This window comes from Talpa occidentalis, unplaced genomic scaffold (assembly GCF_014898055.3).
Source record: "Talpa occidentalis isolate TD23 unplaced genomic scaffold, MPIMG_talOcc4v2.1 talOcc4.8, whole genome shotgun sequence".
NCBI lineage: Eukaryota > Metazoa > Chordata > Mammalia > Eulipotyphla > Talpidae > Talpa > Talpa occidentalis.
The window spans coordinates 4182464-4208839 of NW_023605194.1; the positions used below are offsets into that span (position 1 = coordinate 4182464).

Here is a 26376-nt window from a genome sequence, read left to right on the forward strand (position 1 = left end):
TGGCAGGAGATTGAACTCAGACCTCGTTGGTGATAGTGCTAAGGCTTAACCCCTACGCCACCAGGGAGGCCCTATTTTCAATTAATAAATAATAGCTTCCCCTCCCCCCTTTTTATTATAGTCCAACTAAAAAGAATCAGAATTAAGTTTCTACAAAGAAAAGTAATAAAAGTTATCCAAGTTTGGGCACTCAGTATTAGCCTTCATGGAATCAATAAAAAAAAAAATCATTGCAAAATACACTGAACTTTTTAGTACCTAAATAGATAAGGATGTCAATATTTAACTAGTACTTGAAGTTTCTCTTATTTTTTAATTAATAAGCAATGTAAATATTTTCCAAATAAATGCTAATTCACTACTTCAATATTTGTCAAGAATTTTACTTTAATCTTTTTTGTTCTTAGTTGACACACTTACTTTTGATGAAATGCTCAAGCACAGAATGTGATGGGGTGGCGCACCTGGCTTCTTGGCTGCCCCTCACCTATTTCCTAACACTGGCTGGGGGCCCTGTACCCAGGAATCTTGGACTTCTACCTCTAGAAGTGCTAGAATAGGTCCTTAAGACTCTTCAGCTCTAAAATCTATTATGCATGTTACATCTCTAATGCATATACATATCAAAATAAAATATCTATTTTGCCTCAATATTGAGAATTAGTTGATTTTTCAGCTCTACAACTTGAGTCTCTTTTTAAATATCTGCTATAGGGCCTCCCCGGTGGCGCAGCGGTTGAGCGCTGGGCTGTGAAGCTGCCCGCAGCCTCTGCAGCTCCGGTTCGATCCTCGGCCACCGGGCAAGGGTTCCACATGGCGCACAGACCTCTCCTGCCGCCCGCTGCTCCCCTCAGCAGTGTACTTCGGTCCTTCTGCCTGCTCTGCTCCCCGCTCTGGCTCTGGTGAATTCTCTCACCCTCCCGCGCTTCTGACTGTACCCAGTGCTTGTATAAATAAATAATCAAATCTTTAAAAAAAAAATATCTGCTGTAGAGCTGGCTACTGCGGCCTTTACTGGCAGCTCTGTGAACAGAATTGGCTACAGTTTGCCTCCATCCATCTTCTGGTATGTTCTCTTACCCTGCTAAGACTTCTAGGAACACAGTACCTTCTGCCCACAGTCACCAACTCCCACAGGATCGACTTTGTTGCGTATCTCATGCCCCTTGTAAAGAATGGGCCCTTCTTCTCTCTGGCACAAAGCTTTTTGAGCTTGCCAGGCCCAGGTGACATGACCTCTGCACCTGAACAAGGAGCCAGCCGGGAGACTGCTCGGAACTCCCCTCCTTTCTTCAACCCAAGCTTCTAGGACTTTAATCTGAGTGGCTTTATTATTCTAGGAGAGGGAAGGGCTTTGGACTACTGGGGCTTCTGGAATCCCATAACCATACTCCAGAAGTGGGTCCTTGCTCTGCCTCCAATTTCTGGCCAAGGGAATCAAGATAACTAGGGTCAAGTGTAGGATAATAATAATAATGGGTTCTGGGACGCTATAAAAATCCTGCAAGACAGACTCTAGCTTCAACTATTTACAGTCTGGCTAGAAAGATAAGACAGAGATAGAGCTGGATATATTCAGCAGGCCAAACAATGACATCAGGCAGCATGGAGGGAGTGGCAGGACCCATGACTTGGGAGCCAGAGACCTGGGAGCCAGAGATCTGGGAGCCAGGGAGGCTGTCACATCAGGGGTCAGGTGCTGCAGAGAGAGTTCTTAGGCAGGCGGGGTTCAGTGTGAGGGAGAGAAAATGAATCGTCCTGGCAGGCACATACTCAGTTTAGAGACAATATTTTAACAGCAAAATTTCTGCGTCTCAGACTATTGTGTCCAGTTCAGACCTTTACCAGGTGTTTCTCTCCAGCATCTGTCACTGCTTTGCTTCACTTGCACCTGCCAGATCCTTGCCATTCTGGAGGCTTCTTGTCTTCCAGATACAAATGCTTATATCTCTGGGGATGGCAATAGCAGGGTAGGGGTAGGGGCAAGTTATAGGTGTTGCTGAGTCTTTGGTTGGAAGATATCTTTCTAGGGTGACCATAACCTGGGGGGGGGGATTCTCCCTTTGGGTAAAAGTCACCAAAGAACTTACTTTCTGAGCCTCTTTACCAGAATTTCTGCTGGCTTGTCAGCTTAGGTTTTCCCTTTTAATCACTTCAAGCTTAAGTAGAGGTAGGTTGTACTGATGAGCGATAACAAGTTGGACAAAGTCATGAAAAACAAGAGGCTATATCATCCAGAAGTTGTTTTTTCTGGTAACTGAACAGGTGACGGTTACAGAAAATGAAGAATTCTTGGTGTGGGTGCAGCTTTTTCAGGCGGTCAAAGGAGCGAGAGTACACTTCTCACTTGTTGAACAGAGGGTGCGGACTGAACTTCTCCAGGGTCACAGAAGATGATCCACATGTTCCTGCCTGGTGCCAACCCCCTTGCAGGGGAAGAAACTCAAGGGACATCTGTTGAATGGACCCATCAAATTAATGTAGGTTGTGGATGGCTGCTTTTGGGGCCATCTTTATATTCTACTCTTATTTTCCACTACAGTTAATTACTTGAATTAACTATGACTAGTTTCAGAGGTTCAAACATCTTTGTTTTTTTTTTTTAAGATTTATTTATGCATACAAGAACTGGGATACAGGCCAGAGGTGTGGAGTGTGAGAGGATTCACCAGAGACACAGTGGGGAACAGAACAGGTGGATTGACTGAAATCCACTGCTGAGGGGAGCAGCAGGTGAGGCAGGAGAGGCCTGCTGCACCACGTGGGCCACCTCCTTGGCCGGGGATCGAATTCATGCTGCAGTGGCTGTGGATAGCTTCATAGTGCTGCGTCTTAACTCCTTGTGCCACCAGGGAGGCCCCAGGTTCAAACATCTTTGTAAAGTGTGTTCTGCATGCTTCTAGAGTGCGCAGATAAAAGCAGACAAAGACTTCATTTCTTGGTCGAAAATAGTCTGTTTTCCAGCCTCTGTCTCCAAGGCCATCTTAAGCTAAAAAACAACTGCTAGAAGAGAAAGAAACCATAAAAAATTATGCTCTCTGTGCCTATTGCATTTTTCTGATAAGAGATAAAATTCAAACATTCTCAGCAGTTTCTTGCACATGAATGCTTTTTTGGTTAAAGAGTACCTTATCTGCAAGTCCAAAGGCACTGCAACAGATTCTGGTGTTACATGCAGATCCTGGGTGTCACGCCCTCCTGACTGAACTCTGAAGTATCTGATCCTACTTGCCAGGGCGGAGTGGGATTCCCAGGCTCTGTGGGAGTGTCAGGAGCTGGCCTTGGCTCCACATACCTGCAGGTTTACAGAGCAGAACTGTACGGATTTGCTTTCTCTCTGACCCCATGGGCAGAAGGATCTGGCTTCCAAGAAATGAGTCACATTGGATTTGGGGCTGAGGAGGGATGTCAAGGAAAGAAAAGGCAACCTCATGCTTTTAAAGCACTCCGGAGAGGATGTGGCCATCCTCTGAGGGAGTAAATGACGTTGGTTAGGGCAGACCGAGCCTGGGAGGACTGAATTCCTTTTGCTGTCTTGCTCTGGAATTTGCAGACATGGGCTCTGAAGTTTAGGTCTTTGGGCCCACACTTTTCCTGCCCCTACCATAGAGCTTGGACTTGACTGTGTACGCAGCTAAGACTTACCTGTGTTTGCTCTGTATGGAATGTCTTCCATTTACCTTCCTCGGTCTACTCTCCATCCTTCACCACCCTGTCTGTATTCCAGGAGACTGACCTGCAAGGACGGCCTTGAAGTGCTCCCTAAGTGGTTCAGTCCATGGGAAATCCAGGCAGGAGATGAGAAGTCAGAGGTGGGGATGCCTATCACCCCAGCTCCCTCCCTGTTGGGTCTTTGGGGATTCCTGGCAGGGAGTCACTCCTTTTGTTCTCTCTTTGGTTCTGGGAAACAGATTCTTTCCCAGAGGAAGAGGGTTAGGGTTGACCCTGACCCTCCCTGGTGCATTAATCCCAGGTACTTCTCCAGCCCTTGTGGATTTTACCTCCAGACTTCAGTGATTCATTAACAAATACACGTTAAATTTCCAATTTGCAGTGTGGCATCTTTTCGTGGGGGGACCCTGACTGATCACAGGGGCCTGATGGAACTTGGACTGAGGGAGTCCTCTGTCCCTGCAGCTGTCTGCCACTGCCTGTCCAGGAGAGGGCACACCAGGCGGGCTGCCCCCCACTCCCCCATCCCCCCCATCTCCTCGGCATTAGAGCCAGTAGCGTCCACTAACCCATTTTAAGTCGCGAAACACCAGCAACGCAGTGTATGGAGTGTCTATCCTCCGACCACACGGCCCCCCGGGAGCTGTCCAGCACCCCGAGGGGGTGCCACATAGCTATCATGACTGCTAACCAGGGAGAAGGCTACAACTCACCACTGGACGTGTTTCCTCCTGAGCGCCATTACTTCCCGCTGTCCTGAAGCGGGCGGTTGGTGAGAAGCACCGTCGCAAGGCGGGTATGTCTGTTGAGAACAAATAATGGTGTCGACTAGAGGGTCCAGCGTGAGCTCATCTCGCCATCGGGTTCCGAGTTTTCTGCCGGGGGTGACGGCGCCGCACGCGAGCTTGCTGTCCACAGAGGTGGGTTTCGGCTGGCGGCCCCGACGAGGCGGGCGGGGAGGCCCTGAGCGGGGTGCGGGGGGCCCAGCGCCGGAGCCCAGAGCAGGCCGCGCGCCCTTCGGGCGGTGCGTGGCCAGGCCTGGAGGGAGCGCGGGAGGTCGAAGACCGGCCAGGAAACGCCGCGAGCCCCCGCAGGCCCGACTGACGTTCCAGCTCTTTGGGATCGTCTCCCCAGGGGTCCAGGGAGGGCTTGAATCCGGCTTCCCTCGGGTCCGGCAGGCGCGGAACCCGCGCCACGGGCGGGAGCGCGGCTCGAACCCGCGCCGCAGGAAGGGTCCCCTCGCCCGGGGGCCGGGGGGCGGGGCGGAGGGCGGCCGCCCGCGGCGATTGGAGCCCGGCCCCCGACGCCGGCCAATGGGCGGCGAGGGCGTCCGGGGGGCGGGGCGGAAGCGGCGTCTTAAGCGGCGACGCGCGTCGCGTCGCTCCGCCGGGTGGACGCGGGAGTCGGCGGCTTCGGGGGCGCCGCAGGTACCGCGGGGGCGCCGGGCTGCGGGGCGCGGGGGGGGGCGCGGGGGGGGGCGCGGGGCCGGGCGGGGAGGGGCGGGGAGGGGGGCGGCCCGGGCGGCCCGGGCGGGGGCCCCGGGGACCGGCCTCGGGGGGCGCTGGGCCTCGCGGGCGGGCAGGCTCCGCCTTTGCGGCCCGTGTACGTGGCGGGCGCGGGGCCCGCTGGGGCGGGGGGCAGGCGGGGGGCGGGCCGCGGGCGGGGGGCTGTGGATGTGGCACCTCGCGCTGCCAGCTTGGGCGGAACCGGGCTGCCCCGGCCCTCGCGGGCCTCTCGCCCCGCCCCGCGCGGCCTCCAAGCCCCCCCGGCCCCCCCCGGCCCCCCGCCACAGCCCCGCGGGCCCCCGCCCCTCAGCCCGCCGGGCCGCGCCCCAGTGACCCCGTCTGCAGCCCCCGGCCCCCCCCCCCACGCCCGGGCCCGCGCCGGGTCCTCCCCGGGAGGGTCTCTGCGCCCGTCCCACCTCGGGGTGTCGGGGGCGCCGGGCCCGTCAGGCTCCCTCGGCGAGGAGGGTCCGTGGGGCGGATGCGTTCCCGACACCCCACAGCCCCCGAGAATGGTGGCTTTTGTCGGGCTCGAGGCGCCCCTGGAGCCCGCGGAGGCTCTGAGCTCCGGGCCGTGGCCGAGCCCCCCGCCCCGCGCCCCCCGCCCGCGCCCCCCGCCCCCCGCAGGCGCGCCCCTCCTCCAGCCTTTGTCCCCGGCGCGGCGCACAAGCGGAGCTGCCTCGGCGGGGTCGGCGCGGCTGCCTGGCCCGGCCCGGTCACCCCGGCTCCTGGGCTGTCCCCCCCCCCCACCCCGTGACGGATCGGGGCGAGGTGCGCAGGCCGAGGACAGCCCCGGGGCGCTGCTCTGGGGTCCTGGGTCAGAGCCCGGGCGGGAAGCCCCCGCGAGAGAGCCCGTCCGGGGTGTGGCCGGCCCCTGGCGCGGGCAGCCCGGGGACCCGAATTCCGCGTCTCGCGGGTTTGAAATGAGCGGTTCGCTTCTCCGATTCGGCTGCCCGGTTCCCCTTGGAGCCTCCAGCCCTACCTGAGAAAGACGCGGGTCTGGAAGGAAGCTCTTCGTGGAAATGAGATTTAAAGGAAACTTAATTTGGGGTTTTTAGTTTTGCAGGACAGTTCTGTGCCCCGCCCCCAAAGCCCAGGGTGGCTTTAAACAGTAAAAGTCTTTTTTTAAAAAGGTTTATTTGTTGATGCACCTCCAGCGGTGCGGGAGCAGAGACAGAGCGGGGAGCAGGACAGGTGGATCTCCTGAGGTACCCTGCTGAGGGTTTCTCCCTGGCCCGGGATCGAACTCATGTTGCAGTGGCTGGGGTGGCCTGATGGCGCTGTCTTCCATCCCTGCACCACCTGCAGGCCCCAAACAGTACATCCTTTCCCCCCTCAGCGCCTGATGTGTCTTTCCTCCTCACGGTGCCTTTATTCACTTACTTGTGTACAGATTTTATGCCCTTTACTGAATTCTTGGGGTGAAAGAATGATGAATGGACCAATTTTTTGAGGTGTGTGTGGGATGTGGTCTGGTTGAGCCAATCCTTTTTCAGTAGTAGCACTGTAAGCGTTTGCCAGTGACGCACTTGTGTTTAGCCAGGTTACATAAAAACACACACAAAAAAAGTAAAAAAAAACTTCTGTTGGCAAAACTTTCGGAATGTGTTGGTTACCTCAAGAAAAGTAAATATTTGGCAAATAGAGTGAAACCAAATTTACTCCTCAAGTGGGGCATTTTAAGTAACTAGAAACTTTCACAGTGGTTTACAAGAGTAGTGCTTCGCAGCGTCTTCCAAGTTAACCCTTCAAAAGGCAGCCTTTTATGGGAATTCCACTTGGGTATGTCCTACCGCAGCGCGGCTGGCGTATGGCCCGAAGAAGGACTTTGTTAATGATTTATGTGGGTGACTGAGAACAGGGTCACATTTCTGCTGTCCGGGACCTGAGGGTGGGCCGTGGCTGAATGCTGGGCAGCAGCCTGGGCTGGTCACACTGTGTGTATTATCTTGACTCGTGAAGGCCGTTGTTACCCTAGTGAGTGCTGGATGGGAAGGTCACTCTGGGGCACCGAGATCTGCGGCCAGACTCTAGGTTTGGTGGCTCTTGTGCGGGAGGTGCACTTTCCTGCCCTGGGACCTTCAGGGCTTGGGGTCTTCAGGCATGACCTCCTACCCTGGTTCCATGGGTGCAAACTTTCAGGAGGGGGCACTGTCCTTTCAAGGAGCCCAGCAGGATTCCAGAGGGGGCAGCGGGGAGGGGGCAGCTCTCCACCTGATGGTGCTCCAGGGAGCCCGGGCAGGAATTTACATCCTGGTCTCCAGCCCATGGGCTTTCCATGTTCTGCTTCTGCTTTTCCCAGCCCCTTTCCAAGAGGGCACTATTGGTGTTGGCTATTTTAAGCCCATCTTAATTCTGTTCTAATATTTTCTGGTTTTGTGCCAAGCACAGTAACTTGATCACAGAAGGTCCCTTAATAAAAATACAGTGAGTGGGTTCTGGGGGGTTGTGATGCCCCCGGGGGCAGCAGGGCTTGTCCCAGCTGGAAGGAAGGTCTCTGGCTCCTGGCGAGAAGCAGAGGAGAGCGTTAGTGATGGTTGGCACCAAGTTGTTGTCATTCCTTAGTAACATTTCCTGAGCTGGGCGGAGGAATGGACCTTTTTCTTATTTCTGTTGGGAATCAGCTGTGCTGGGGCCAAACTGTTATAGGGCAGCCCCGATACAAAACGGGGGTGCCTGACTGTGGGTCCTCACCCGTGCACTAAAAGGACTTATCCATGCTCTACCGCAGGCACACGCGAAAGGTTCATAAAAGGTTTATTTACAAGGGAAGGGGAAATGAGGAAATGTGCAGCTCAGGGAGAAAAGTGGGAGACAAAGTTTTAAATGCGTCCTCCTCCCCGATCCACCGATCTGGAATCCCAAATGGCGCTCTGAGAGCTGGCCGCCAGCCAGGAGGCGAGCCATAGCGAGCAAGAGAGCCCAAGGCCCACGTGTTTGGTTTTTATACCTAACCTGGCTGCTTAACTCCACCCTCAGGTCCCAGCCACCCTCCCTTTGGTGGTGACGGGATTTGTCTTTCCCAATGTCCTGATGGCTTTAGTCTGGAGTGGGGGTGGGGTCCACAAAGCCTGCATGGGATTAGCGCAGGACAGCCTTTCCCCCTAACAATTCCCCCCTTTCACTTTTTGCCACCATTTCCATAGCGATTCTCAAAAGATTCACCTGTAACACGTATTAGTCTGTTAATTAGAAGACGCTATGGGGTAACTTGCAGTTTTTTTTTTTTTTTTTCATTTTTCTTTTTCGTGTCGTGCCTCTCTGCTTCTAGCGAGGACGCAGGGTGGCAGGCCTTGATAGCAAGGCCATCTTAGACAGTTTTTTATTTTAGGGTTTGGCCCCGACACCCCTGAAGCACAAACTTTTAGGGAAACGCATGATCACTCATGTGGAAAGCACCCCAGAAAGATAAGCGAGGGAGCTCTGCTGAGCCCTCCATGTAAGCATTCTCTGGCTTTTTTTGCAGTTGAACATTCTGTATGTGGTTTTACACCCTCAGACACCCTGCGGCGCCTGGATCATTAGAAAGTTGCTAATTCAGATGCCAGAGTTCTTCCTCGTGTGCTGCTCGCCCATCCTCCTTGTCCACCAGCGTCCTGCGTGTCACTCCATGTTGTGATTTTTTTTGTCTTTGGAAGAGAAATCTGCAGCGACTGACCTGACTAGTTGCCTTTCAAGTAATATGTGTCGAAAGAAAACTAGCAATAAACTAGCAATAAAAACTGAGGGGCGCATGCTCACATGGCTGCTGCGCCTATGGCGCCTCTTTTTTTTTTAAAAAATCTGGGTCATGGTGGGCTTGCGACACCGGCGGTGTCAGGTGGATGTCCTCTCCGCACCTGCACGCGCCACGCACCTGCACGCGCCACGCCCCCCCCACCGCCCAGGGTCCAGCGCCCACTAGCCCCTCTCCCCTCTGCCGGTCTTTCCCTCCCGCCCCGCCATTCTGTTGTCAAAGTCTAAGGGTTTGTTTTTGTTTCGTGTGTTGAAGGCGAAATCTTAACTGGTGTCTTTCTCCCGCTGACTTGCTGCGCTCGGTACAATCCCCTAAGGTCCGTGTTGTCCACAAGGGCAAGATTTTATCTTTTTTTTTTTTGGCTGGTAATTGCCTTAAGCGGGACTGAGCGGGGGCGTGCGGGTGGAGGAGCGCGCTTGTGGGCCGCTGGTGCTCTTCTTTCCAGAAAGTGTCTCTACCTCTGAGCAGCGCTGCACGTCCTTGAGAACTTAATAGAGATAAAATCACTGTATTTCCTTTTCGAGTTGGCCACAGGGAGCATCTTACTAAGCAGAGCAGAAGAAGCCCAGGAAATCAGTTGAGACCCAATGTTTTGGGCCTAGCGGGAGTACGTTGGGGACGCTCTGTGAGGCGCTCTTGCTAGCAGCTGTCTCCACGCTAATGGATTTCACAGATTTCGAAGTTGAGGTCCTTCTTAAAAACATGTGCTTATGCTCCATCTTTGCCTTCTATTTCAGGAGTTGCTGGTGTCTCGGGAACTGCGGGAAGCCAAAGACCATCGTCCCGGGATCTCGGGTTGCAGATCTGTGTTCTGGTTCGAACTGTGGCTACCAAGGCTGGCGGGGTGGGCTTGGCAAGCCAGCGGGCCGGGTTTGCCGAATACTTGTGAACCTGAATACACGGGGTTTGCCGAGTCCTCCAAGGAGGACATTCTCATTTGGCGGCTGGAGTGTGTGTGTGTGTGTGGGGCGGGGGGGCGCCTGCTGTTTGGGCCCGCAGTGGGTGGCGTTACGTTGAAACACGAGTTAACTAGCCTTCACAAAATACTGTGTAGTATTTTGTCTCAGTCTCCCTAGTTCCTGGCAACTCTCTGCTCATCTTTAATTTATCTTTTTTTTTTTTTTTTTTTATAGAGGCATGTTTTATTTATTTATTTATTTTATTTGTTTGTTTGTTTGTTTTTGTTTATACATGCACTGGGTACAGTCAGAAGCGTGGGAGGGTGAGAGAATTCACCAGAGCCAGAGTGGGGAGCAGAGCAGGCAGAAGGACTGAAGTACACTGCTGAGGGGAGCAGCGGGCGGCAGGAGAGGTCTGCGCACCATGTGGGATCCTCCTCCGGTGGCCGAGAAGCAGCCGGGGATCGAACCGGCGCCGCAGAGGCCGCGGGCAGCTTCGCAACCCAGCGCTCAACCGCTGCGCCACCGGGGAGGCCCTTTAATTTATCTTTAAAAACATTTTTCTCTCCAGATGTGATTCGCTACCTGTACTTCCCCCTTTCCTTTTCATTCTTAGCTTCTTCCCAAGCTCAGCCCACATGGTTCACGTACGGCCTGATACACAGCCCCGAGAAGCCCTGGCAGGCGGGGCGACGGCTGGCCTCACCATAGTTGTGATTCGGTGTCCATCTGGTGAACTTGCTGGAATGTTCTCCCAAGGCTACTTGTTATAAATCATAAAGCATTTTTTTCCCTAGAGTTTTTGCCTTTCACTTTGGTCTATGATTTTTTAAAAAGATTTATTTTTTATTTATATATACAAGAACTGGGGTGTAGGCCAGAGGTGCAGTGCGGGGCGGGGGCAGGTAAGAGGATGCATCAGAGACAGAGTGGGGAGCAGAACAGGTGGATCTCCTGAAATCCACTGCTGAGGGGAACAGGGGGGAGACAGGAGAGGTCTGCTGTGCCATGTGGGTCAGCTCCCTCACAGTAGCTGGCAATAGCTTGATTGAGACAGCCCCTGAGCCACCAGGGAGGCCCTGATTTATGATGGCTTTGACTTAAAGCAGTTTTGGGTCTGACCGAGTAAGTTACCGTCTCTAGTTGGCTGTCATCTGAGGTATCACCTCTACCCATGTTCTTTTTGCTTTAGAATGGGCCCCATTGTCTTTGTGGAAACAAACCTCTCTCTGATGGGGTTCAGATGTTGGAATGTGGATGAATGTGGTCCTTGGGTCTCTTTGAGAAAGATTTTGTCAGTTTCCCGTTCATCTGCACATGGCCAGTTTATTAAAGACGTTAGCATAGACACAAACAGGCAAAGACCTTAACTGTTAATCCTTTCTGACCCTACCTCAGATTCCTGGAAAATTCCATAACCAGTTGAGCAACTGGTTAATCACCCTTACCCTCCCCTCTGGCTTTTATCCTTGTGAGACCTTCCATCTGAATTTGCTGCCCTAAACTTCATTTTCTGCTCCAAACCTCCATTTCCTCAGGAGTTGATATGCAAAGTGGTTCTCAGCCCCTCTGCCCCTCCCCCAGGCTGCCATCTGGCAGGGCCTCTCCCGCCTCCATCTGAAGTCACACTTCCCACCAAATCCTGCCCAATCTAGTGGGACTCCCCCCTCCCTCTTTTGCTCAGCCTTGCCTGCTTCCCCCAGGACGCTCATTTGCCCCTGATGTCCTCTTAGCCCAATATCTTAAAATACACAGGTGGGGGGAGTGTGTGTGAATGTGTAGTCATTGTAACACTACTGTCAACTCTCAGCTAAGGGTGTAATTGAATAGTGAAAGCCCCTTATCTTGGTTTTTTGTTGTGCATTCTGCGCTGTGCAGTGTGGGGCAGGTCCCTGTGAATGTGGCGTGCCTGCTCCCGTGGCCTTCCCCTTCCGGCTTCCCAGCACCAGGTTTCACTTACCTCTCACTGTGCTGCTGCTTTTGCAGGGTGGGGGTAAGTGCAGGTCTGGCGCGATGGCGGCTGTCTCCCGGGAGGGTCTCACTCCGGGCCTCTCTGACCAGGTCCTGGTGTCCAACGTGAGGGCAGGATGTTTTCCAAACTGGCGCATTTGCAGACTGTGGCTGTGCTCCGCCGAGGATTTCATTCTTCAGTGGCGTCTGCTGCATCTATTGCTACTAAAAAAACAGTCCAAGGCCCTCCATCCTCGGATTACATTTATGAACGTGAATCTAAGTATGGTGCCCACAACTACCACCCTCTACCTGTTGCCCTGGAAAGAGGAAAAGGTACATTTTGAATTAATCCAATCCCCTCCCCCATTTTTTGCTTGCAGCCTTTTGTAAAAATGCTTTTATATTTTCTCAGTGTATATATTTCCAGATGTGCTTGATTTGTGTATTGCACAGTGAATTCAGCATTTCCTGAGCGTGTAGTGCTCGTGGAGTCAGGGGCTGTGGGAACAGAGATGAACTGTGGTCTTGTTGGGCCTTCCCAGCAGGGAGGTGAGGCAGAGAGATGCTGCTGCTTTCATTTTTTCCTTTGATTTTCATTTTGGCACAGTTTCAGACTTCAAAGTTGTAACAGTTATACGAAGTATTTTCTTTTGCTCTTCACCCAGATTTCCCGGTTGTTAGTGCATTTGCTTTATTATGTCTCTCTGTCTCTCCCCCCCCCCTCCATTTTCCCCTGAGTGGCATTTGCAGACGTTGTGCTGTCTCTATCCCAAATACTTAGTTATGTCTTCCCTGCAACACAAGGGATTTCTCCCATGTAACATCAACACTGATCATCTGGGACAGGACGTGAATGCAGCCACGCGCCATGGTCTCCTTGGCAGGCTTGGTTGAGATTTCATTTGTCCTGTGCAGCAGAAGAGAATCTCAGCACGTGGCTTGCATTCACTTCTCAGGTCTGTTTAGTTTGTTTTCAATCCAGAACCATTCTTCAGTCTTTGTCTTCTTGACCTTGGTGTTTTTCTTTTTCTTTGTGTTTTGCTTTTTCCTCATTTCTTGCATTTGAAGTATTCCTTGATGACATCCTTGGCCTGAGATTCTTTGCCACTGTCCGTAACTACCACACAACTGCAACCAGCCGCTTTTACGGGCTTCCCCTCTGTCACTTTCCCAGAGGCCTACCCATTTGCCTTCTTTTCCGCCTAAGGTTGTGCTGTCACCAACCTTAATTTAGTTGACTTGATGTTCAGCACACAGGGCCTCCACCACCTTGACATACGTAGGCTCATCATAGCTGGATGCAAGCACCTGGAGGTGGGCTTGGCACTTGTCTGAGGCTTTGGCAGCTTCTCGAAGTCCACATGCTAGGCCATCATGAGTGAGGGCATCTTCAGTGTGTTAGGCACTTGGCAAAAGTTAGATGTAAAGACTCCCTTGCGTTTTTTTTTTTTAAAGATTTATTTTTATTTATTTATGCATACAAGAGCTGGGGTGTAGGCCAGAGTGTAGGGGGTGTGTGTTTGAGAAGGTTCACCGAGACAGAGTGGGGAGCAGAACAGGCAGATCTACTGAAATACACTGTTGAGGGGTGCAGTGGGCGGGACAAGGGAGGTCTGCTGTGCCAAGTGGGTCAGCATGCTGGCCTGGGATCGAACTCATTCTGCAGTGGCTTTATGGTACTGATAGTTTCATGGTGCTGAGACTTAACCCCTTGTGCCACTAGCGAGGCCCAGTGCCAGAACTTTCTCATAGTCTCCAAAGGAAACACAGTAAACAGTCGCTCCCTCTTCCTTCATGCCCCTCCCCACCTGCTTTGTCTCAGTGGAGTCACTTATTCTAGTTTATAGATGAAATAGGACAATTTGTGTCCTTTTGTGCCTTCTGGGACTTGGGTAGTGTGCTCACGGTGCAGCATGTGGGGTGGGTGTCAGTAAATCTCTGCTCTCCTGTGGAGCGGTGATCCAGCAGCTGCTGGGCACATCTCGGATGTTTGTTGTGACAGCGCCACTGTGAATCTCTGTCACTGTCAAGTAATCATGATTTTATGTTATGTGTAACTTTAAATTCCAATTCTTGTTGGAGAACAAGTGTTCTAGGAGAACACTTTAAGTGTTTAGAAAACCTTTAAGTTATGCTTTTCTTATGTGTAATTTGAAGATTGGTCAGATAAAAATCATTCCTCATGATCCAGAGTTTATTGTGCTTAAGCTAAAACATGCTTTGGCCAATTTCTGTCTTAGAGGTTCATGTGCAGGTATTTAGAGGACTCGCTAGCAATCTTAACCTTTGAACTTTGCATTTTAATAATTTTCTAATATTATTTTCTTTGCCTGTTAGGTATTTACGTATGGGATGTAGAAGGTAGAAAATATTTCGACTTCCTGAGCGCTTATAGTGCTGTCAACCAAGGGCACTGTCACCCGAAGATCGTGAGTGCTCTGAAAAGCCAGGCGGACAAGCTGACCCTGACGTCGCGGGCTTTCTACAACGATGTGCTGGGCGAGTACGAGGAGTACGTCACCAAGCTCTTCAACTACCACAAAGTCCTCCCTATGAATACAGGTAAATTCTTCCCTTTTTGGTTAAATGATATCATTACCCAAGAACGTAACCTTACTAGTTTCTGATAATCGAAAACATTTTTTAAAACCTAAAAATACGCTCTTGGCAGGAGTGGAGGCTGGAGAGACCGCCTGCAAACTGGCGCGCCGCTGGGGCTACACTGTGAAGGGCATTCAGAAGTACAAAGCGAAGATCGTTTTTGCAGGTGTGTGAAGTCCAGCAGGAATCAGATACACGTGTCATTTACTGTTTTACTGAAATACTTCTGGTGGTTGCTGAATGTTTCACAGGAATTTATGAGTAACTTTTCTTGGGTTCATTTCCAAGTATCTCTTTATTTTTTTATTTATTTTTTAAAAATATTTATTTATTGATACAAGCACTGGGTACAGTCAGAAGCGCGGGAGGGTGAGAGAATTCACCAGAGCCAGAGCGGGGAGCAGAGCAGGCAGAAGGACCGAGGTACACTGCTGAGGGGAGCAGCGGGCAGCAGGAGGGGTCTGCGCGCCATGTGGGACCCTCCTCCGGTGGCCGGGGAGCAGCCGGGGATCCGAACCGGCGCTGCAGAGGCTGCGGGCAGCTTCGCAACCCAGCGCTCAACCGCTGCGCCACCGGGGAGGCCCTCCAAGTATCTCTTTAGATATAGAATTTTTCTCTTGGAAATAATGTCCTATTTCTCTCTCCCTAAAGTGAGTGACCGTGTCATTTATTTTTCATCTACTTACCTGATTTTTTTTTTTTTTAAAGATTTAAATATATTTATGCATACAAGAACTGGGGTACAGGCCAGAGGTGTGGGGAGGTGAGAGGATTCACCAGAGACAGAGTGGGGAACAGAACAAGCAGATTGACCAAAGTGCACTGCTGAGGGGAGCAGCGCATGAGCCAGGAGAGGTCTGCTGCGCCATGTGGGTTGTTCCCTGGCAAGGCCGGGGATTGAACTCGTGCTGCAGTGGCTGCAGACACCTTCATAGGTTGAGTCTTGAACCTTTACGCCACCAGGGAGCCCCTATTTGATTTGCCATAGCTGTTTTCTGATGAGTTGGATGGCCTTCCTGGGGGGCGTTCTTGTCCTTGGACTGGCCATGTCAGGGGGTGCCCGTCCTGGGTGGAGCTCGGAGCTCGGACCTTGATATTCACTGTTGTTCGTATCGCGTTCCTAGAGGTTTGGAAGACGAGCGCTGAGTTTGCCTTAGCTTTATTTCTGAAAATGGCTGAGAGCAGTGACTTGAATACTGATTGGGAAAATGGCAGTTAATGACAGTAATAAAATCTGACGTTTGGAATCCTTATGATGACCTTCAATGGATAGGTTCTGTCTTTTAAAAAAAAACTTTAATTTTTAAAAACAAAGTACATATAAGTGTGTCATTGCATATGGTCAAAACTCATTCTTGTGATGGTTGAAATCAGTAAATATTCTGCCTTGTGAATACATGAAGTTAAATTACAAGCCCCACAGTAGCCTGCAGAGTCCATCGACTGCCGGCCATAGTTGGTGCTGGGGTGACAGGCAGCGTTTGCATAGAAGAAATCCTCTGCACAGCTCTGGGACCTGCTGTCTTGGGAATCTGGTGCCTTAGCTGAAGGGAAACATAACTGTCTTTTGCAAACCAAAATGACATCTCTGATTTTCATTTTTCTAGACTCTATGCAGTCTTGCTCCTTAGCTGAAAGTGTAGAGATGTTTTCACCTGCGTAGTGAAAGAAGCTGGGTTAGTCCGAGGGCCGGAGAGACAGAAGACTGTCTTCAACTGCATGATTTATACCTGCAGGCTGTGGAGGCTGAGGCTGCTGGCAGAGAGGAAGAGGCAGGTCGGCTCCTGGTCTGGGCCTCGCCAAGACAGTGTGTCTTTGCTTGTGGACTAGTCAAGTGGAGATTACTTAGCTGAGGGAGACTTTGTGAGTGAGGGTAGTGGTTAGAGACTGTGGAGCCAAAATACCAGTCATTCAGTGCCCTGGTTGAGATGGCTGCCTGGCAGGCGTGGTGGGAAGATTAAGAAAAAGGGCGAGCCCTCATAAAGCCAGCGCTCCCCAGTGTCTCCCCTCCTTGAATTGGACCCAATTGAAAGGATCAGCGTTTGCTTCACTTTGGTTTAGGTGTCTTCCTGCTCCTCGAGGTGGGGACTTGCAGACACGGTCGCCATTCCTACCCCAGCACTAGGGCGGTGCTCTGGGCAGCCGCCTTTCAATCAGACCAATTAGTGCAATAAACAGTGGGCCAGATGTTCCTGAACAAAGCCAGGTGCCTGTCACTGAGCACATAAAGGGTTATCCCACCAAGAAAAGCAAAATCGAAAGCATTTGGACTTCCTGAGGCTGTTTTCTCCAAATGAAATTTAAAATTCCTTCTGTAGAATAGTCACCCAACAGCATTGAACTTTGCGCAGGTAAATGGCTGGTTGTCTATGAAGGGATACGCTCTCATCATGGCCATGGTTGTGTCGTATCCAGAATACCTGGCTTGTCAGAGTTTGGGATTACTGAGATTTGAGAGGAGTGTCCATCCCTGGGGGCTCTCCCGCTCAGGAGGCTCAGTAGAGAAGAACCCGAGGCAGCGAGTCCAGGCCAGGCTGTGGTGGGCAGGGAGCCATGGTGTTTACTGTCAGATTTTGTTTGCGCAAATGAGAGTTCCCTGGAAGCTCTCTAAAAGCCATCTCTTGCTTTTTTGAAAAATCAAACTTTCTAAGGTTTTTTTTTTTTGGGGGGGGGAGGATATGTTAAGTTATGGGTGTTTGAAATCATCACTTTATTTGCTCTCCTTTCTAGCTGGAAACTTCTGGGGTAGAACAATGTCTGCCATCTCCAGTTCCACAGACCCAGCCAGTTATGATGGTTTTGGACCATTCATGCCAGGTTTTGAAATCATCCCATATAATGACCTGCCTGCCCTTGAGGTACCGCCCTCCAACCCCGCCCCGGCTCGTGGCGCTTTAGCTTAGAGTAAATAGAGTACGCATCTGGTAAATGTATGGCTCAAAAATAAGCTGCGTGACTCCAAGAAAAGCCACCTTAGCTCAACAAGGCCAGGTTTTCTCTGCAGTGGTTGGCCCCAGCATGGCTGCAATGCATCTGTGACCTCACCCTCATATGTCAACTAGCCAGTTCCAAGGTGTGGTCTTTGTAAATGTTAGCCTGCGCCATTGCTAGTTTAGTTACCTTGTTAGATGAAATTTTGCAGTTTGCACTAGCCTTTTAAAATTTATCAAGTGGAAGACTTGTAAAAGAGAGTCACTTAAAACAGCTTTTAAAAAAAGGTTTTTTATAGAGTAAGCATCACTCCATATCAGAAAATGTAGGCGAGAGTAGCGGAAGTATTTGGAGGTTCTGCTAATTGAGTGTCAGAAATGTCATACTCTGAAGTCAGTGTAAGTTTATGTGCAAACTTGATTTGCATACTTAACAGGAAAATAAGTGCAGTGTGTGATTTTTAGGTTTCTAAAAACCTAGGTTTTTCAGGTTTCTACTCCCTGGTAGAGAGGGAGTTACTAAAACATATCCATATTCTTTTGGTAGCGTGTTCTTCAGGATCCAGACGTCGCTGCCTTCATGGTAGAACCAATTCAAGGTGAAGCGGGTGTTGTTGTTCCAGATCCAGGCTACCTGATGGGCGTTCGAGAGCTCTGCACCCGGCACCAGGTCCACACTTCCCCCTGCAGCCCTTAGGGTCTCCATAGGATACACTCAGAGAGTCCCTCCCCTGGCCACTAGAGGGAGACATCGCTCTCAGCGCTTGAGCACTGCGCTCTTCTGTCCCGGAAGCCGGCATCTCGCTGGCTCTGGACATGGGCAGCTCTTGTCCGAGCTGCCTCGCCTTCCTGTCTCCTGGCTCTGTGCGCCCATCCTTCCCAAAGGGATACCCTTGGTTGCATCCTTCTGCGCTTGAATTTAGATTCTCCTCCCCTCTTCCCACCATGTTAAAATATTTAATAAGAGGTAAATGTTTGTGGAATAAAGAAGTGAATTCACTTTGTTTCCAGAGCACATATTCCAAGCTCCCTTTGGCCCCTGGCCATTGCCTTAGTGCCTTGCACAACACAGAGCTGGGCATTAGGCCCCCAGGGAGGGCCTGACATAGGAATTGGCTGGCGTGTCTGCAGGACTTTCACTGGCTGCTGCTGAAGCCATGTGGGCAGTTTAGATTGGCTTATAAATCTGAGGGAATGTCAGAAGAACCAACTTGTGTGAGAAAGTAAAATGAGGATGACTGTTTTTCCCCGTGGAAACAAAAATGACAATTACTGCCATTTCCCTACAGGTCCTGTTTATTGCTGATGAAGTACAGACAGGCTTGGCCAGGACTGGCAGGTGGCTGACGGTGGATCATGAGAATGTCAGACCTGACATCGTCCTCCTCGGAAAGGCGCTTTCTGGAGGCCTGTACCCCGTAAGTGGAGTGTCTGCTCCTTCCCGCTCCCTGTTGGTGTGAGATAAAGCATGGGGGCATTTTCCATCACTTGACCTTGGCCAAGGTTAATACTTTTCTGATGGCTTGGTTTTATCTCGTGGGCTGTAGGTTACCTGAACTGTGTTTAATAGAAACACTTCAGAGGTCAACTTAATTTTAACTGACGAATTGTGGTTTGGAATTTGCCATGGATTTTGTTTTGCATGGAAACACTTTTTGTTAAAAATTGTTGTGTAGACCCCTGTGCTTTTCTGCATTGTTCAGAAACAAAGCATCACTCATTGCTTGAAAACATGACCAATTAACGTAGAGACTGGAGAAAACCAGTGGTTTGCTGTAGTTCTCTGCTGGAGATTCCTATCCAGAGCCAGTGATGGGCGCTGAGTCCAAGGGCCCCGGGTGCAACGCAGAGCGTTGTTTAGCCGTCGGGCGCTTCCCTGCGGAGGCTGGAGCGTCCTCAGCGTGGTCATCGCAGGGCTGCTTTCCTCTTTCAGTTCTAAAAGCAACACTGCTCTGTGCCGTCGAGTGACCGCGGGGGGCTCACTAGCTTTGTGCAGGTCACTCAGCGGCGCATGTGTAGCTCTCATTTGTTGAAGCTTTCTGTTTGATATCAGTGTCATAAGTACTTGTCACTGGTGCGTGAAGACTAGGCGGCCCGGCTGGCACTGAGCTCTCTGTCTCCCAGGTGTCTGCAGTGCTGTGTGATGACGAGGTGATGCTGACCATCAAGCCCGGGGAGCACGGCTCAACATATGGTGGCAACCCCCTTGGCTGCCGGGTTGCCATCGCTGCCCTGGAGGTAACTGCTGATTAGCACCCCTGGTTTCTGCCCTTGCAGGTGTCCAAGGAACTGTTTACCATGAGCCCACCGGTGTGATGAGAAAGGAGAGCATGAAGTACAGAGGAGAGTCTAGGGCAAGGCATGCCCCAGGAGGGAGCCTGCGGGCCTCAGAACCCTTGTTCTGACCAGGCCCATCAGGCCTCGGGTGTAGCACGTGGTTTTCTTTTTTAGGATGGATTTGGGTGCTTTTAGACTTACTCATGAAGCGCCTACCAGCAACACAAAATATTATGTAAGCTTGAAGGAAACTAAGGAAAAAAGTAAACACTTCTATATTAACTTTTATTTATTTATTTTTTAAAGATTTATTTATGCACACAAGAGCTGGGGTGCAAGTTAGGGATGTGGGGGATGAGAGGATTCACCAGAGACAGTGGGGAGCAGAACAGGCCGATCTACTGAAATACACTGCTGAGGGGAGCAGTGGGTGCGACAGGAGAGGTCTCCTGTGCCATGTGGGCCAGCTCCTTGGCCGGGGACCAAACTTGTGCTGCAGTGGCTGTGGATATCTTGATAGTGCTGCGTTGCATTAAGCAAATGGTTGTCCTTATTTTGCCATAGAATTAGATTGATAATGGGTTTGTGACTGAAGCGAGGCTCGGTGAGCTGGGGTATTTTTAATTAAAAGTTTTCCAGGCTTTGAAAAGTAAAAATGAAAGTTGAGTTGTTCTGGTCTTAATGTGACCCTGTAATTTTGCTTACAGTCTGCAATCCCCTCCAAAGCACGACGTAAGCTAGGACTCTTAACATTTGTGTGACTTCTCTTTTAAATGTAGGTTTTGGAAGAAGAAAACCTGTGTGAAAACTCAGACAAGATGGGCGTCATCTTGAGAAATGAACTGATGAAACTGCCGTCTGATATCGTGACAGCTGTGAGAGGAAAAGGATTGCTGAACGCTATTGTTATCAGGCAAACCAAAGGTACGGAGACCTCACCCGGCTGCTGTTTCACAGGATGAGCTGACACACTTGCTGTCGTTCCTCTAGCTGGGGACCGCTTTGAGGCGGTTTGTGACTGAAGCGAGGCTCTGTGAGCTAGTGTATTTTTAATTAGAAATTAAGGTTTTCCAGGCTTTGAAAAGTAGAAATGAAAGTTGAGTTGTTTTGGTCTTAACGTGACCCTGTTCTTTTGAGCTGGGGACCTCTCTGAGGCTCTCCACCGCCCTTCTGGTGACTGAGTCGTAGGCAGGGTGTTAGGATTTCTTAAGGATCTTAAGTTCAGTTTTTTCCCACACGAAGGCACATTTAACTAATCTGAGCTGTTCGTTCCTTGTAACTCATTGGGTGTTTTGCCCGAGATCGGTGATGCGGGACTTGGAGATTCCAGGTCAGCTCGTGAGGAAATCTGCACAGATGTTGTCCTAGTCATTCTCCTCTCTGCTCCCTGCTTCCTTGACCTGGGTACCTGGTGTGTCAGGAGAGGTGGTGGGCACAGTCGTCATGACGACGGGAGCCCACAGTGACGGAAGAGATAACTGGTGCGAGGCTTTCCTCCGTCCTGGGGAGTCCTTAATTCTGGTTGGATTTTCTTGTGATAATCCATTCTTTTCAAGCGGTGTTTGAGAATTACCTGGGGAGCTTGGCTTTTAGACTTACTTCTGGAGCAGTTGTGGCAAGATGAACCCAAACTTAGTCTCACTCTAGAGATTCTGATGCCGTGGCCTGGGCACGTGGCGGCGGCTCTTTTGCTGATCCTGATGGCAGCGCAGCGGTGTGCTCGGAGGGGAGACCGTGCGTGGTGGCCTGTCCTCCTGGCCCTGTGCTGGGACTTCTGGGAAGGCTGTCCTATCTCCCAGGCAGCTCACCCCTCACAGGTGCTGTTGATACAGGCATAAAGGCACTGTAACTTCTACATGACTCTGGTAAAAAAGCATTCTGAGTTTAAAAAAATGAACAAGAGTCTAGTCCCCTGAGCTCAGGAAGCAAGTCCACGTGCATGTGTCTGTCCAGTCTATGCCAACTGTCCAGTCTATGCCAACTCTTCTACCTCAGACCCACGCTCTTGGTTGGCTGTAGTAGCCCAAGCACACACTTCTTTTGCTTGGTCTTTTTTTGCATCTATTTAAGATGAACAAAGCCTGCGTGCAGTTATCCCTTTCCGCCGTGCCGTGTGCCTGTGCTGAGTCACTCATGGGAGTGATCTCAGGGCGAGCTCGCCACGCAGCCGTCTCGGCTCGCACTCGGCGGCAGCGCTGGCCACGAGATGCTGCGCTCTTTCCGGAACACACCCTCGCTGGTGTTTGAACCCCTCACGGCCCCTGGCGTTCCTTTCATTCTGGACTGTGGTTTTCTTTCCATAGCATCTTTCCATAAATCAGTGATTTATTTTTACCTGAATTAAGATTATTTTTATTTCTATCTTTTCCCACCACAGTCCCGCATGTCCCCTTGTCCCTTCCCTTCTACCCTTTACCTCAGAGCCCTCGGGTGTGTTTTGATGTCCGTTAGTGCCCTGAAGTGCTCTTGTGGTTGAATTGTCTGCTCGGTGAATGTTCGGTGTTTGTTTTTTTCCACTCTGGCTGACTGGGCTGTGCATCGTTCTCACAGTTCTCTCTGTTTTGGTGAAAATGATTGTATTTCGTCCTTTCTTACGGCTCCATAGTACTCCGCGGCGCACACGTAGCGCGTCTTCTTGATGCAGCAGCAGGCGGTGGACATTGAGGCTGCTGTAAATACTGCTGCTGAGAGCCCTGGGAACATACGGGGTTTGTGTTGGTGGTTTCATACATTCTGTGGGAATTCAAGAGTTGGGGCTGTTGGAGCCCATGGTATTTCCACCCAGATTGCAGAGCTGCCTTCTTGAGTAGGTGCTTCGGAATTCCCTGTCTCTGGGCAGCCCTGGCCACACGGACTGCCAGGGCATGTTAACCATCTAGCATCTTTTTTTTTTTTTTTTTAAATGAACTGAAACTTTTTATTTATTTATTTATGCATATAACAGCTGGGGTGTAGGCCAGAGGTGTGGAGGGTGAGAGGAGTCAGCAGAGACAGAGTGGGGAGCAGAACAGGAGGATCTACTGAAAAATGCTGCTGAGGGGAGCAGTGGGGAGGCAGGAGAGGTCTGCGGCGCCACGTGGGTAGCTCCCTGGCCGGGGATTGAACTCAGGCCACAGTGGCTGGAGATCGCTTGATAGCGCTGAGACTTAACCCCTTGCCTGCTAGGGAGGCCCTATCCATCTATCTTTGGTCAGCATTTATATGTGACCATTTTTTTTTTTTAGATTATGATGCTTGGAAGGTGTGTCTGCGTCTTCGAGATAATGGACTTCTGGCCAAGCCCACCCACGGCGACATCATAAGGCTTGCGCCTCCGCTTGTGATCAAGGAGGATGAGGTCCGGGAGTCCGTGGAGATCATCAACAAGACCATCTTGTCTTTCTGAGGCTCTGGCTTGTCGGCAGGGGTGCCTGGCAGCTGCCGGAGACGGCAGGTCAGCGATGGTCTGGAGAGCCCGCTGCGGCTCTGCCCTCACCACAGCTCATTCCACTCCCCCGTGTCTTCACAGACCTTTCTGTAATATATATGTATTTTCAGTTCACCCACCAGAGAATGGCATTTGTAAGTGTGCAGTTGGCCGTGTAACATGCGAGGACGCCACGGCTTCTGTGTAGGGTTGTTTTTGTGTGTGAGCGTGCTTCCTGAGGTGAAAGGCGTCTGCCTGTACATGGATAGCCTTTTAATCAAGCCCCTGAGTATAATTTATATGTTTTTATAATTTCCTTGCTGGTGCAAATATTCTGTATTTGAGAGGTTATATGGGGTGTTAGATAGTTGACTTGCTGACCTTCTAAAGTTGCATCGTAAGAATTGAATTTTAGTAGGATTAATTATTAATCTTATATAAAACACTAGATTTAAGTAAATTTTATATTGACCAATGCCCTGATATATTCTGTGAATGTCATTATTTTGAATCAAAAATTAATGTTTAAATTCCCCAAATTGTGTTTTAAGCCCTTGACATAATTTGTAAAAAAAATCTTCCTTTTCAGTGTTTCTTTAAATTCAAAATAAAGCATATTTAAAATATTTTGTGGGGGTTTGCTTTTTCTGCACTATTATATTATCAGTCACTCAACCTGTCAAAGCTTCTTGAATGTCATTACCTTGCTTTATTTTATGTATTTTCTAAGAGCATTTCAGCTTCCTTGGCAATGTCTAAACTAGAAATTATAAAAAGAAAGTTATTTTCTGATACGCCTCCCCTTCAATAGAGGCATGTTTTTTTATTTATTTATTTGTTTGTTTGTTTATACAAGCACTGGGTACAGTCAGAAGCACGGGAGGGTGAGAGAATTCACCAGAGCCAGAGCGGGGAGCAGAGCAGGCAGAAGGACCGAAGTACACTGCTGAGGGGAGCAGCGGGTGGCAGGAGAGGTCTGCGCGCCATGGGGGACCCTCCTCCGGTGGCCGGGGAGCAGCTGGGGATCGAACCGGCGCCACAGAGGCCGCGGGCAGCTTCGCAACCTAGCGCTCCACCGCTGCGCCACCTGGGAGGCCCACGCCTCCCCTTCAAAATAGCTTTTTTCTGTCTATTCTACTGTTCGTCCCCCTTTTTTTTAGAGGGTGAATCCTTGTCTGGTACGGCGTCATGCGGCTTGTTCTCGTGTTTTCCATGTGAATAGTGTGTTTTGGGTGGCGAGCTGTGTTTGTGTTTATAATTTATCCCATTATTTGGTAGCTACTATATTTCATCCTACGTGGCTGTAATTCCACATCAGGGACCGCTGTGTCATTTCTAGTTTGTCACTCTTTAAAGAAAGCTGCTTGTGAGCAATTTCTGTTTCTACCTGGACTCTGGAATAGAGACCCCAGGCTCCTCGTGGCATCACCTCTGCTTGGTCCCACGCCGGGAAGCCAGGACTTCGTGCCCGGCCTGACTCCGGCAACGTCTCCCAGATGTTGAACCTTTCGTCAGGCAAACTGCAGTGTCCTGCTCAGCGCTAAGGAGGTATCTGCTGTGAGACTCCTGTCCCCCAAAGGAAGGTGACCCTGCCTGAAATAATTCTCTTGCCCCCTTTCTCCCTATAGAAGGCTTTCATTGTGTGTAGCTACTCAGTGTTCCCTCCCTCTGCTGGGTGGGCTGCTGCCGGCTTCATGACTTGAACAAAGCCAATGGAGCTTCACATTGACTTAGATTTTTTTTAAAAAAGATTTTTATTTATTTTTCAAGGATTTATTTATGCATACAAGAGCTGGGGTACAGGCCAGAGGGAGGTGAGAGAATTCACCAGAGACAGAGTGTTTGACAGACAGAACAGGCAGACTGACTGAAATACACTGCTGAGGGGAGCAGCTGAGACAGGAGAGGTCGGCTGCGCCATGTGTGTTGCTCCCTGGCCGGGGATTGAACTCAAGCAGCCGTGGCTGGTGATAGCTTGATAGCGCTGAGATTTTAACCCTGCACCACCAGGGAGGCCCTAGATGAATTTCTTTTGAACAAGTTTGGTGGTGCCAGTGGGGTCTGGGGGAAAACTTGTGTTGGCTTTGGGAACAGTGACAAGCACAGGCGTGGTTCCCATGAGCCCTTTGAGTCCTCTGTCCTCCACTTCCAGTGCCTGGTTGGCTTCCTTCTGTTTTGAGCTCTTCCCTTTGTGTGAGCCTGCAGTCTGGGTGGCGTTCCAGGTCACGTCAGCTAGAACAGGCAGTTGGTGCTGCCTGGGCCCCAGCCCGTCTCACCTACGTGTCTCATTGAATTGGATGAAACCTCCAGCCCTTATTTCTGGCTGAAGGTCCATGTGGGACTTGTTAGTGCCCAGTCCCCCAATTATGTGGAGCCCCCAGTCCAAAGTCCCCATTTATTGAGGTCTGTGTGTGCAGTCCTTGCCCCTGGTCCAAGGTCCGGTGTGCGCAGGGCCCTCTCTTGATCGGGACGCTAACATCTTGGGGTCACTGCTGGGATGCGAGGGCACGCATTTCTTTGTCTTGTTTGTGGCAGAAGGCTGTCACTAATGGGACTCTTGGAAATGAAAAGCTGCAAAATTGGTGGGCATGACGGAGCGTTTGACAACTGAGAGTGCTCATCAGCTCGAGATGCCTCCTGCAGGATACGTGGGATGGGATGGAACTGGCTGGCACTAGGTTGCCTGCCAACCTCTGCGGTGAGGTGCACTTGCAAACATCCACATCCCGACCCAGGGGCACACTCTTTTTAGGTGTGAATTTGGCTCAGACCCAAAGACTTAGCTGAAGAAGTGCAATTTTTATTTTTTATTTATTTATTTTTTTAATAGAGGCATGTTTTTATTTATTTATTTGTTTGTTTGTTTTGTTTATACATGCACTGGGTACAGTCAGAAGCGCAGGAGGGTGAGAGAATTCACCAGAGCCAGAGCGGGGAGCAGAGCAGGCAGAAGGACCAAAGTACACTGCTGAGGGGAGCAGCGGGCGGCAGGAGAGGTCTGCGCGCCATGTGGGACCCTCCTCCTGGTGGCCGGGGAGCAGCTGGGGATCGAACCCGCGCCTCCGAGGCCGCGGGCAGCTTCGCAACCCAGCGCTCAACCGCTGCGCCACCGGGGAGGCCCCAGAAGTGCAATTTTTAAATGCCCAGTCTCGGAACTATAGTCCTGGGTGTCCGCTCAGATGGCAAGATTGTTGCTGCTGGGCCTCCCCTGGTGGTTGAGCGCTGGGCTGCGAAGCTACCCACAGCCTCTGCAGTGCTAGTTCAATCCCCTGCTGCTGGTGAGGATCCCACATGGCGCGACAGACCTCTCCTGCTGCACCCGCTGCTCCCCTCAGCAGTGTATTTCTTCGTCAGTCTGCCTGTTCTGCTCCCCACTCTGGCTCTGGTGAATTCTCTCACC

General features: G+C 50.8%; 1 protein-coding gene and 1 long non-coding RNA gene across 3 annotated transcripts; one reads left to right on the forward strand and one right to left on the reverse strand.

The window, feature by feature from the left end:
* Positions 1-1778: 1778 nt before the first annotated feature.
* Positions 1779-6191, reverse strand: LOC119233609 (uncharacterized). 2 transcript variants are annotated; one of them, XR_008550051.1, is made up of 4 exons: positions 6157-6191; positions 4386-4474; positions 3129-3295; positions 1779-3003 (listed from the first exon to the last, which is right to left on the reverse strand). It is a non-coding gene; the product is annotated as an uncharacterized LOC119233609 (long non-coding RNA). The 2 variants fall into 2 exon arrangements; XR_005122424.2 differs by lacking the exon at positions 6157-6191 and having other exon boundaries at positions 4386-4622.
* OAT (ornithine aminotransferase) lies at positions 5043-23597 on the forward strand. The gene is made up of 11 exons (XM_037496103.2): positions 5043-5099; positions 9648-9724; positions 11871-12095; positions 14100-14324; positions 14434-14529; positions 17094-17221; positions 17841-17963; positions 18583-18711; positions 19418-19531; positions 20350-20494; positions 22795-23597. The coding sequence occupies exons 3-11, from the start codon at positions 11897-11899 to the stop codon at positions 22953-22955; spliced, it is 1320 nt and encodes a 439-aa protein (XP_037352000.1). The 5' UTR covers positions 5043-5099; positions 9648-9724; positions 11871-11896; the 3' UTR covers positions 22956-23597.
* Positions 23598-26376: the final 2779 nt, after the last annotated feature.